General features: G+C 45.9%; 1 protein-coding gene across 1 annotated transcript in view; it reads left to right on the top strand.

Annotated features, from left to right (window-relative positions):
- Positions 1–2,171: 2,171 nt before the first annotated feature.
- Positions 2,172–11,837, top strand: part of Wdfy4 (WDFY family member 4) — a 206,044-nt gene continuing 196,378 nt past the window's right edge. Inside the window, exons 1-4 of the mRNA XM_055612466.1 lie at positions 2,172–2,405; positions 8,556–8,670; positions 9,822–9,928; positions 11,201–11,335. Of these exons, the coding sequence (XP_055468441.1) occupies positions 2,172–2,405; positions 8,556–8,670; positions 9,822–9,928; positions 11,201–11,335 (591 nt within the window). The remainder of the gene's footprint in view (positions 2,406–8,555; positions 8,671–9,821; positions 9,929–11,200; positions 11,336–11,837) is intronic.

Genomic DNA, 11,837 nt, shown 5'->3' with positions numbered 1-11,837 from the left:
ACTGACTGCAGAATGGCATCTATGGAGGGCTCTAAGGAGCAGTCTAGACAGATGGTACCCACGGCTCCTCACTTTGAAATACAACACATAGCCACAAACTACAGGGAGGTGTTTGCTTCATGCCTGTTGTGTTGTATTTGTAAAATCAGCAGGATTTGAACTAAACTGGGGGTGGCAGGGGAGACAAGAGGAGGCAACAAGAGGGCAAACAAGATCAAAGTGTGCTATGCACGTGTATAAAAATGTCAAAAAATTCAATATTTTGTAAATGAACGTGAGCTCATAAAACAACTGGGATTATCCAAGACAGTTTGCCTCTGTGCCCAATCCAATGGTGGTGAGAAAACTCCCAGAAAACGTGATCAAGAGCCTTGAAAATCTGCTGCTTTTAGAACTGGCTGTTTCCTTTTAGAAAATTATTAAAGTATTAATGGTGGTCCTCTGTGTCCTGATTCTTTAATCCAGCATAATAATTTGATATTTATATTTATCAGTTTGTTCATTAAATTTTAAATGAGTTAGCAATATTTCACTGCATGGATATACCACAACCTTTTTTTTTTATCCATTAAAAGAAAAAAAAAAGGAAAAATGACTTCTGGGAATAAAGTCTGACTTAGTACTGTCCTGTGGGCACTAAGCTCAGAATGCTTGTGGGGGATAGTTAGTTCTGTCAGGAAATACAGAGACAATTTGTAGTCCTGTTTCTCCTGCTGTAGTCACGAGTAACAGACAGGCCTCTGAGTTTGAGATAAGGATATTTGAGAAGGTAATGTTGAGTTTTGGGAGATCTTTGTGCAGGATGCCTAGACATTTTGCTTCCTAGTTGGAGTGCATGTCACTCCAGACAAATGACCCACAAGCCAGTGCAGTGCTGTGAATCATCTCTCCTGAGATGTTTGACAATGAAAAGTCAAAGACACAGAGACAAGTGACTTGTGGGGTAGGGGCCCCTACAAGGTGAACCAGCTGTAGCTGCTTCCATCTCCAACACTCTTGTTCTTTTGTACCCTGACTTGAGGTGCTGGCCTTCATAGCTTGTTCCTGTATATACATATAGAGGGGCCCCAGCAAGCTAAGGGTTTCAAAGGTCATTTTGAGGACACAGTCCTCTAAAAACACCAACTATGAAGCAAACAATGAGGAGAGCAAATGAGAAACCTCTCCTTTCAGACTTAAGTGGTAGAAGTTACAATTTAGGCATAAATACATGCCTATTAAAAAGTTTTAGGAGTTACTAATGGCTATGGTTGCATAACTGTTTTCTGTTCCCTCCCTCTCTTTCTGAGGCCGAATCTGCTATGTAGTCTAGGCTTCATTATACAGCTCAGGCTGGCTTTGAATCTGCAATGCTTTTTCCTCACCTTCCCAAGGTGCAATCTGGGATTGCAGATGTGTGCTCCAGGCCATCCTTAGCTATACATATGACATTTAAATACCTAAAAAAAATGGTTCCAATGCTACATATGGGTATATACACATGCTTATGTGCCAATTGTGGGTATATATGTAACATACATATCTTTAACATAGAATTAATAACTGAATTGTGTGTTGTATGAATTATATCTTAGTTAACACTTTTTTTTTTTTATAAAACACCTAAGACTTTGCAAGTTAAAAGATTTATTTATCTTATCCTGGATCCCGGATCCTCTGCAAAAGCAGCGAGTGATCTTAACCTGTGAGCCATCTCTCCAGCCCCAGACTTTTTGTTTTTAAAGAACCTCATGATTCTGCTGCTCAAATATTTGCATCTTTTGCATTTCTTCAGTCCGTTAGAAGTAGATCAGCCTGAAGTAGCACCAGGCTTTAGCAACAACCTGATGTACAGTCTCCTCAAGCCTCCTGCCCTGGGAGGAGGTTTCTTTAGGAATCCACAGAGAGGATCAGAACACCCGCTCAGCCGCACTGCATCAAAATGTGTGTAATGAGTTCTGCACAGCGCCCGGCACAGGCGGTACTGTTGATTGCATGTGTTAATCACATCTAAGTCTGAATATTTTTGGGTAATCCTTCCTCATTTGAGTAGGGTTCAGAAGCTTACCTAGGTGCCATCCCCGAAGCTGAATTGAATAATGTTGGACTTTTCTCCCAATCAGTCATCAGGAAGTGACATAGAAAGATTTTTCGTTTTCAGTTGTTCGGGATTCAGATCTACTTTGCCAAGGATGGAGGCTGAAGATCTTTCAAAGCCTGAGGACAGACCTGAGGACCCAGGTTCCCAAAAGGAAGGCCAGACCCCTGCTGTGAAGCCTGATTTTCCACTAGAAGGGCCGTGTCCTGGACCCACTGTCCTCTGGGATATGCTTGAAAACAAATTTCTGGAATATCAGCAGCTACTGCACAAGAACCCAGAAGAACGCCGGAAGAACTTGCTGAGCCTTCTTCCCCTGTTCCTAAAGGTCAGAATCCCAAATTTGATTTAATTTTTATTTGGCTGTAGAACTGGAGCTACTTGCAGGGTACAGCGTGATGTTTTGATGACCACCTGTGTAAACTGTATTCAGCTTTTGTTTCTAGTGAGGTCATGCACAAGTCGCATTTCTAGCTATCTGGAAACACGTGCCATTGCTAACATGGAGGCACTGCTGCTCTTCCGGATCATAGGCTGACACAGTGCTTTGAGGATACTTGAGGAATGGCTAGAAACAAAGCTGGTTTGAATATCAACATGACTGGTCTCTGATGAGCCCAAAGGCTTGCCTTGGTTTGTTCATGAGTTGTTATAAAGTACCATAAACAGCATGGCTTATAAACAATATGAAAATCACCTTTTAATTTTTTTGGAAAAAAAATTGGTGGATATAATATCAGGAATTGGACAGTTGAAACTCCCAAATGTATATAAAAATCTCTGAGTTACTTCATTTGATGGAGGTGGAATGTCTAAACTTGGTGCTTATTTTGGGCCTAAGGACAAATAAGGTGACCTAGAATGCTCTTTGAATGGAGGCAATGTACACACAGGAGTTTGAGTTGTTCCTGCTTGGAAAGGAATTATTTCCTGAGGTGTGGGGACATGCCCGACTGTCCCCACAGTCAGAATAGCTACTTTGTCAGTCAGACTAAGGGAGAAGGGGGTGAGCCTTGTGCAGGTCAGGCTTGGTGAAGGCTAGCACTCATGCATGCTTTAACTCAGTGAGTCTTGAGAAGGGCAGTGGAGCCACCAACCGATGCAAGATTTTGGTTACCATTTTGGTAAGAGGAAGGCCTATGGGGAGTTTGAAGGATATGGAATTCTGGCAGGGGCAGACTTGAGAGGTGAGTCAGAAATCAAGTTCACAGGCTCTTCCCTGTGGTCGGGCTCATGTCTCCTTTGCACATAAAGAAGAGTTCTCAGCCAGGCCAAAGTCAACAGTGTCTTAATCCTGACCTAGGGTTTCTCTCTCCCCCTCTCTCTCTCTCTCTTAATAAAAAGATTCATTTATTTATTATGTATACAATGTTCTGACTGCGTGTACACCTGCACACCAGAAGAGGGCACCAGATCTCATTATAGATGGTTGTGAGCCACCATGTGGTTGATGGGAATTGAACTCAAGACCTCTGGAAGAGCAAACCAATGTTCTTAACCTCTGAGCCATCTCTCTAGCCCTCTCTTTCTTTTTAGTTTCACCTTGTTCTGTCTAGCACTACTCGAATTACACTGATGGCCACTGACTTACCATGGTTTGACTCATGATACTTCAGCTTTATGTGCAAAGTAATATGCAGTCACCCACCAGTGGATTTTAGACTTAAAGTTCTTACCTTCTCTGAGGCTGGCAGTGTCCTCTCTCACTGTGCTGGACTGAGGTCATTGGTCCCAGCTTTTGATCAGCTGAGGTACCACAGCTGACCACTGATGTAGTTGCACGCTCAGCAGGCCTGCTTTTTTTTTTATGTATTTTTATTTACAGTGGGTTTATTGGGATGCAAACCCGTTGTAAGTCTAGGAGCAGAATAGAAACAAAAGGCACCTGAAGGAAAGTGATGCCCCAGGTTCAAGCACTTAGCAGGTGGCAGAAATAAGACCTTCAGGACGGTGTTGTGATGTCAGATGGACCTAGACAGCACTCACCAAGCTCTGTCTGACCCGACACTCAGCTAAGTGTTTACAGTTCTCATCATAAACCCATGGATGCTAATATTGACCAATGTTAATACCAGTTCTGTAAGTGAGGAAATAGAAGGCTGCAGATGTTGAGCAACCTGTCCAAGGTCATCCAGTTGTTATCTGGGAGCAGAACTGAACTGAAAGTTTGTCTGAAGTCAGCATTGCTAACCACTGGGCTCCCTTGCTCAGTGCTTGAGTTTGTAGGGTGGGGCCTATCTGCTTTCCCTTTTTCTCGGCCCATAATGGCGCACGACACAATGACTCTGTCTGTCTAGGGCCTTACTTTTCTCTTGGTAACAAAACTGTTACCCCCCTGTACACACAATGTTTCCGAAGCTGACTACAGGGTGCTGAGGGCAGGAAAGAGGTGTTATTACATCACATAGGAAGCAACACGGGGTTGTCAGGACTGCTGTTCTTCGTCTAAGCAGAACTGTGGCCTTTGGATCTTGACAACGTTCCCCATCAGAGGATCTCATCTTCAGTAGATGGGAAACACTCCAGGTCATTCAAAAACACTGTGATAACAGTTACGGGACCAACACTGTATGCCTCACTGATGAAGACTGTTCTTAGCATCTGTGCTTTGAGAAAAGCAGGAAGGAAGGCGGAGAGGACCCAGAAGGGATTGTAAAATCCCCCAGTGTCTGGAGCTGGGGAGGTACACTGGGGAAAAGGGAGGTCTGTGGATGTCATGCTCTGTGAATGATCTCACACTGCTCACGTAAGAAGGGAGGTCTTCTCTATGGCCATACCACCCTGAACACGCCCAGTCTCATCTGGTCTCAGAAGCTAAGCAGGGTTGGGCCTGGTTAGTAACTGGACTGAAGATGGAAGAAGGGAGGTCTGTGTTCCTTCTTTTTTTTTTTAATATTTCTTTTAACTTGTGAGCTATAATATAGTTGCATCAGTTCCCCTCTTCTTTGTCTTCCTGTGTACTCTCTCATATACTCTTCCTTGCTGTCTTTCAAATTCACGGCCTCCTTTTTCATTAATTGTTGTTTTACACAAACACACACACACATCATTTCTTTTTGTTTCAGTAAAAGCTTTGGTATACCACCTTAAAAAATATAAACACACACACACATTCCTAAATACACAAATATACCTGCTCACTCTGTGTAATGCTACTTCTCTGTATATGTTTGCAGGCCTGGCCATTTGGTATTAGATCACCAATTGGTATGCTCTTCCTGGGGATGACTATTGCTCCTAACCTAACATTCTTTAGTTACCTTAGTTCTTTGTTCAGGTTTGGGATCTCTTGGACTTCCTCTTGTCCACATCAGTATATCTATTGCTGTGTCCTTGTTTATCTCATGCTTAGTGAGCCATGCTGGTGAGACTTCACGAGTGTAGCTTCTGACATTTCTAGAAGACGCAATTTCACAGCAAGCTCCCGGATCCTCTAACTCTTTACACTCTTTCTTCCCTTTCTTCCTCAATAATGCCTGAACCTTAGGTGTGGGAGTTGCATTGGAGATGTATCCGTTAGGACTGGGATCCGCAATGATACCTTTACTGCAATCTTCTTCTTGAATCTAAGTGAGTTTTGGTGGCTTGGCTAAAAGAATAGGGAAGAAAAACATTTCTCGGCATAGGCTCGGGAGACTCATGCTGCTACCTCTTGTCACTTGGAATGCTGGGACACTTACTTGTAGAGTGTTGCTGCCAAGCAGAGGAAGATTAGACAGTCCCAAGTAAACAGCCCAAGGACAGGAATATGTTCATTCATCTCCCACTGCCCTGTGTGTGTGTGTGTGTGTGTGTGTGTGTGTGTGTGTGTGTGGTTGCACGCATGCTCACTCTTAACTAACTACTGATCGAAGTTTGTATCATTAAATATGGTCATTTCAAAATTGGATCTACTGGTACTCGAATAAAGTAAGTAACACTGAATATAACAGCAGAGATAACCAACAGTGTATTTTTTAGTGTGATTTCCAAAGGGGACAGAGAAGTCAGCCTCTCTCCTAGCTCACTCCTGAGTCTATTTCTACCTTGCAGTGGAGACCGGCCATGGTTTACTCTCACCTTGGGAGAACTGCAGCTTCGTTGTTTTAGCAGAAGCTTTGCCCTACCGCTTTTACTTCTGTTTTTAATTTACAAATGATGTTGTCCATAGTGTCACACCAAGCAGGAAGCCTTAGGAATGGCCAAAACTCAGTGGCAGACCTACCAGACCGCAGCGAGAGTAACAGTACCATGGTCAGGCAGGAAACCCAAGCACACTGTTTGTCCTGAGAAGCTGAGGTTTCCTCCCATCTCTTCATGAGCTTTTGTCTTTGTTTATTTTCCTTTGGAGATCATAGCATCATTTTCTTTGTTGTCTGAGAAGAGAAGGGACAGCCACAAGGCATGATGGTGCAGCTTAGTAAATAAAAGTTTTTTTTTGTTTTTGTTTTGTTTTGTTTTAAATATTGAGCAATATTCTCTCAGCATGCAAGTCCCAGTTTGGAAAAAAAAAATTAGGGTCTTTTGGAAGCTGCTTTAACTCTTTGGGGTCTCCATGCTACCATTCAGTGAATGACTGGCTTTGTGCATCAAACTGCACCCTGGCGGCCTGAAAGAGTTAAAGCAGCCTGGAGAAAGCGCCCATCACAGTCCCAGGAAGAAGCTGTGCCTTGGGAGCCCTGGCTCTGAGTACAATTACTGCTCAAGTCACAGTGGTCCTATTTGCTTTATTGTCGCGTGCCTCCAGGATTCCCACTGCTCCCGAGACAATATCCATGCTCCAGAGTCAATGGCCTGAAAATTGGTCTTTGAAGGCTTGGAAATATGGGGAGGAGGTAAGGAGTTTATTTGAAAGTTTGCACAACAGAGTTCATGGTCCTGGGGAAGGACAGTATCTTACCTCTGAAATTCCAAGATCAGAGAACTGTTTTCCATCTAGAGATAGCATGTATGAGTGACTGCTGGTTTCCAGCTGCAATGGTTATGGCTATGAAAAGGTTACTTGGTTGGGCTCCTTGTGGGTGAAAGAATTCAACTCCTCCTCTTCCTCTTTCTATTTTTCTTCTCTGTCTTTTTCTCCTCTCATTCTCTTTCTTTTTGAACACAGTCTCATTATGTAGCCCAGGCTGGGTTTGAACTTGTTATCCTCAGCCCATGAGTGCTGGTACCACAGGTATGTACCACCATGCCTGTCTGAAACAACTTAACTCTTGAGGCTGAATTTTAATAGATTCTTTTGCTTACTTCCCTCCTTCACTCTATTCTAGTTTCATTTCTATTGCTATGACAAAATGCCCTGACCAAAAGCAACATAGTGGAAGAAAGGGTTTATTTAGCTCATAATTCCAGAATGCAGTCCACCACTGAGGGGAAGTCAAGGCATGATTAAACTCGAAAACAACTTAGCCACATCACATCTCTTATCAAGGCCAGAAAGAAAAGAAGAGACTCATGCTGCCTGCTTGCCTACACTTGGCTTTATCCTGTCTTACATGGTTTGAAACCCCTGCCTGGGGAGTGGTGCCGTCTGCAAGGGGCCGAGCCTCTATCAGTTAACAACCCAAAGAAATCCCCACGGACGTGTGTACAGGCCAACCTGATTAGAAATATTTTCATCCAGGCTTTCTTCTTAGGTGAGTCAAGGTTGTGGCGAGTTTGACATTTAAAACTAGCCACCACGCTCCATTTTTACGGAGTGTGTCTAAAAGTAGCGCCAACTTCATAGCCTGGTTCGAAGGTTAGTGGAAATAAGACTGTGATATTATGCACTTGGCCGTCATTATTATTGTACATTGTGGGTATTGTGATAACACCTGTCAAATGTTTGTTGAAGACAAACTGTCCAATAGCCATCACCAGTTTTGTTGTTTTATCAAAGCTCTGAAGCATTATCATATCTTCTTTCATTTATAATCCTTTGCCAGTTAGGTCAGCATGTATAGACTAGAAAATTTAAAATACAAAACAACAACAACAAAAATACAGTATTTAACTCAAAACGTAGCAGAGGAATCCCTACCACCTAGTACATAAGAGATGGAGGGGCTTATTATGGTTTACAGTTCCAGGGCACAGCCCATCAGAGGTCATGGCAGCTGGAACGTGAGGCAGCTGGGCGCATTGCATTTCCAGTTGAGAGAGAGAGAGAGAGAGAGAGAGAGAGAGAGAGAGAAAGGAACATTCATTCCCTTTCTTCTCATTACTCAGTCTGGGCCTAATACACTGAGAGATGATGCCCATATTTATGTGTGTCTTCCCACTTCATTTAACCCAGTATAGAAAACCCCTCAACACTCCCACAGAGATGAGATGCCATGATGTCTCCAGATCTTACCAAGTGACAACCGAGGCCAACCATTGAAGTGGATGATGGGCGGCTTTTTGGTTATACCTGGGGCAGGAAGTGGAGCCTTTGGATGGCGGGAGGCAGGCCAGGTGACTTTCATGCGTGGCTGGTTGCATTGTGCCCTCTAACTGGAGTCTGTTCGTTGCCTTTCAGGCCTGGGAACATTCTGTGGGGATCATCTGCTTTCGCAGTCTCCAAAGGCTGGCAGAAGATGTATCTGACCAGCTGGCCCAAGAAATACAACAGGCACTTGCTGGAAAGCCTGCAGGTAAAAAAAAAAAAGAGGGTCTAAAGTGCAAGAGCGCACAATGGCAAATAAAGTTGGCTGTAAACCGACCCTCCTCACAAATTCCTTGGCTCTCTTCTGCCAGGACAGTGGCATGGACCTGGGAAAAGACAGGGACATAGGAAGGGGCTGATCCTGTGACACAGGCACATGCAGTCCCAACACAGAGTACACACGTGTGTGTACGCACACACACAGAGAGAAAGAGAGAAAGTCATGCCAGACACACTACATCCACAGACACAGAGTCACATTGTCACTACATGCCCTCACATAGACACATTGCACACATAGACACAAAACATAAAAATCTCACACCGAGAGGCTCACAGTCACACACTTGAGGCACACTGCGCACTGCATACCTTCTGCGTACCACACGCGGAGACACTAAATATGGATACTTCACTCACACAGATTCTGCATTCAGATATCACACACACGTGACTCATCATATATACAGATACTACATACAAACGCATACATACATAGAGACACACGGGCACAGATATGCAGAGGCACACAAACACTTCTCTCTCTCTCTCGCTCTGTCTCTCAACTGAGCGCACTCGTGTGTACACACACGCACAACCTCGCTATCTGGGGGATGTCCTGGGGCCAGAGAAGGAGCCATATGTTCAGTGGAGAGCTTGGTCTGGTTAAAACACTGAGGCCAGAGAATGCACATTTTATTGGAGCACCTGGTTAGCATTCTTCCAGTCACGTGAGCTGGCCCCTGGAGGCTGGGCAGTGGGCCCCAGGGCCTGTGGGCTGAGGGACAGGGGAAATTTCAGGTGGATGGAAGCTTCGGCCTGGGGTAGATTGCTGGGTCTTCAGCAGTGAAAGGTGTTGGGTGATGAACAAAGTGGGAGTGAAAAGTCTGGATTGCAGGGGTCCAATTGTGGAGGGGCAATAGGGAACTATGGATGACTATTATGGGTAATAAAAGCTGCCCCCTCCAGGGTTATTAATCTTGAGGAGGGTAATGTTTGGGGCATACTCCAGTGGCCTTGAGGTATGTGGGGAAGGAGGCCTGTGCTCTGCAGCAGGGCACAGACTCATCTTTGGGGAAGAGGAGGCCCTGGAAGCTGGGTGAGAGGATGCATCACCAACCAGCTTTTGACATCTTGCAGAGCAAGCCCGGGCTGCAGTTGGGCAGCTACTGCGGTGGAAGAGTGACATGGAGCAGGATGGCTACCTGCTCCTAAAATCAGTGTATGTGCTCACGGGGACAGACTCGGTGAGTTCTGGGCCTCTCAGGGGCCTCCAGGTGCCCCTATCTATGGACAGAGAGAGTTAAAGTCCAGCACAGGGCAGCGGCCTGTCTCCTCCCATTGACTCATTATATCCAACTCCCTTCTCCCTTTCTGCTGTCATACATGGACTTCCGGGCCGCAGGTTCAGGCTTGGGTCCTGCTTTCTCAGTGGACAAGCCGTGTGCAACCACAAGCGAACTACTTCACTCCTGCCACTTGGCTGTGCTCTCTTTGTGATCTTAGACATTGGGTTAGACAGTCCTCTCTCATAGGGTCAGTGTGAGAAAATTTATGGCTGAATTTACCAACAGCTCCCTACCAGTAAGGGCCAGGGTGGGGGTGTCCCATGCATGGTGCCGATTAGTCCTCCGGGGACCCTGAGCTGGATGATGGAGGCGCATGGAGAAGACATGGCGTTTCCTGTGTGAAACCCCAGTGTATCACCCCAGAGCGCCTGCTCTGGGCTCCATGTTCCTTCCCAGCTGGTCCAGCTGGAACGAGGGTCACCTCTTGGCTCTAAGTGTAGTGTGCCCCATGCTGGCTGTGGTTGTGTCCTCTCCTAACGAAGCTGGGTGTCTCAGGCCACCTCTTGAGTGGTTAGTGGGTGAGAGGCTAGTTTCCTCTCAGGAACTCTGGCAGTTGTGATCATCAGTAGAAATGCCCAGAGACCCTTGCAAGATGGGCCAAGAGACACACAAAGGTAATAGGAGTGAGAATCTGTGTGTAGGGACCATGCAAGGGACTGTAGACCATGCAAGCTGCTGCTGTGGGGTGCAGCAGCCCTCAGCATGCAGTGTTAGGTAGGTGATTGGATGTCTCTGTGGAGCTGGGCTGGTATAACCCGTCATGGCTATCTGAGGCAGGTTGACAGCCTTATCATAGATGCTAACTGTAGGGGGACCCCTGACTTGTGCTCAGTGTTTGTCCTTGGGGGTATGTGTCTGCAGTCTAAGCGAGGACTTTATGTCCGCAGAAGCAGACAGCCCTGAAGCAGTGAGGGAAGTTAAGAGCTGTCTGTTGAGGAGGACAAATGTCAGAGGGAATCGAGAAAAACCAGGGCTCCACTGGTCGAGGGAAGGAATTAGCTTTCAGAGAAGCAGTCACTATAGGTGGGTCCCGTGGTCACCTGCATTTCCCAGTCAAGGACACCGAAGGCGGAGGAGGGGGAAGTGGCTTTTCTACAGTTCCACAGATGTGGGACTGCATGCAGGTGAGAGTTGCCTCTGCCCCGGGTGACCTGTGATCTTCCCTTGCAGGAAACGCTGGGCAGAGTGGTGGATTCAGGGCTTCCAGCCCTGCTCCTGCAGTGCCTGTATCTCTTCTTTGCATTTCCTGTGGAAAAGGATGAGCTTTCGGAGAGCGATGTTCAAGGGCAGAGGATATTTGTGCAGGTGAGCAAGCAGGGCCCTGGCCTCCTCTTGCCCTGAGCTTGCTTTGCAAGGGTCAGGCTCTTGGCTGCTCCTGAGAGGTTTCTGTCTCAGCCTTAGTTTCCAAGTGCCTTGTCTTCTCCAGCACAGCTCTCCCTGTGTCTCCACTCTGCAAAGCCTGTTGGCCAGAAGATGATTTTCCCTTGTTCTCTTCAGGGCATCCATGTGTCAAAATCCACATTCCCCTGTGCTCTCTGTGAAGAGTGGGGTCCTCCCCCAACTTGGCTCACCACCCCAGACCTTGCTTCCTTCCACCTGTGCTCTCAAGTTCCACCTCCTCCCTGGCGTCCGGAAGTGCATTTTTTTATGGACCTTTCCCCTCAATCCGACTTGCAAAATAGGAGCCAGCATTTTCTAAAAAAGTCACAGGCACCACTTGATTCATCACTTCTGAGAAGTGAATCCCTGAGTGTTGTCATTCAGCACTGCATGAGTATCAGAGAGTAGAGGTGTGCGGGTCCCCGAT

The sequence above is a fragment of the Psammomys obesus genome, unplaced genomic scaffold (assembly GCF_907164565.1).
Source record: "Psammomys obesus unplaced genomic scaffold, mPsaObe1.curated_primary_1811, whole genome shotgun sequence".
Classification (NCBI taxonomy): Eukaryota; Metazoa; Chordata; class Mammalia; order Rodentia; family Muridae; genus Psammomys; species Psammomys obesus.
This window is presented reverse-complemented; position numbering and strand designations above follow the sequence as displayed.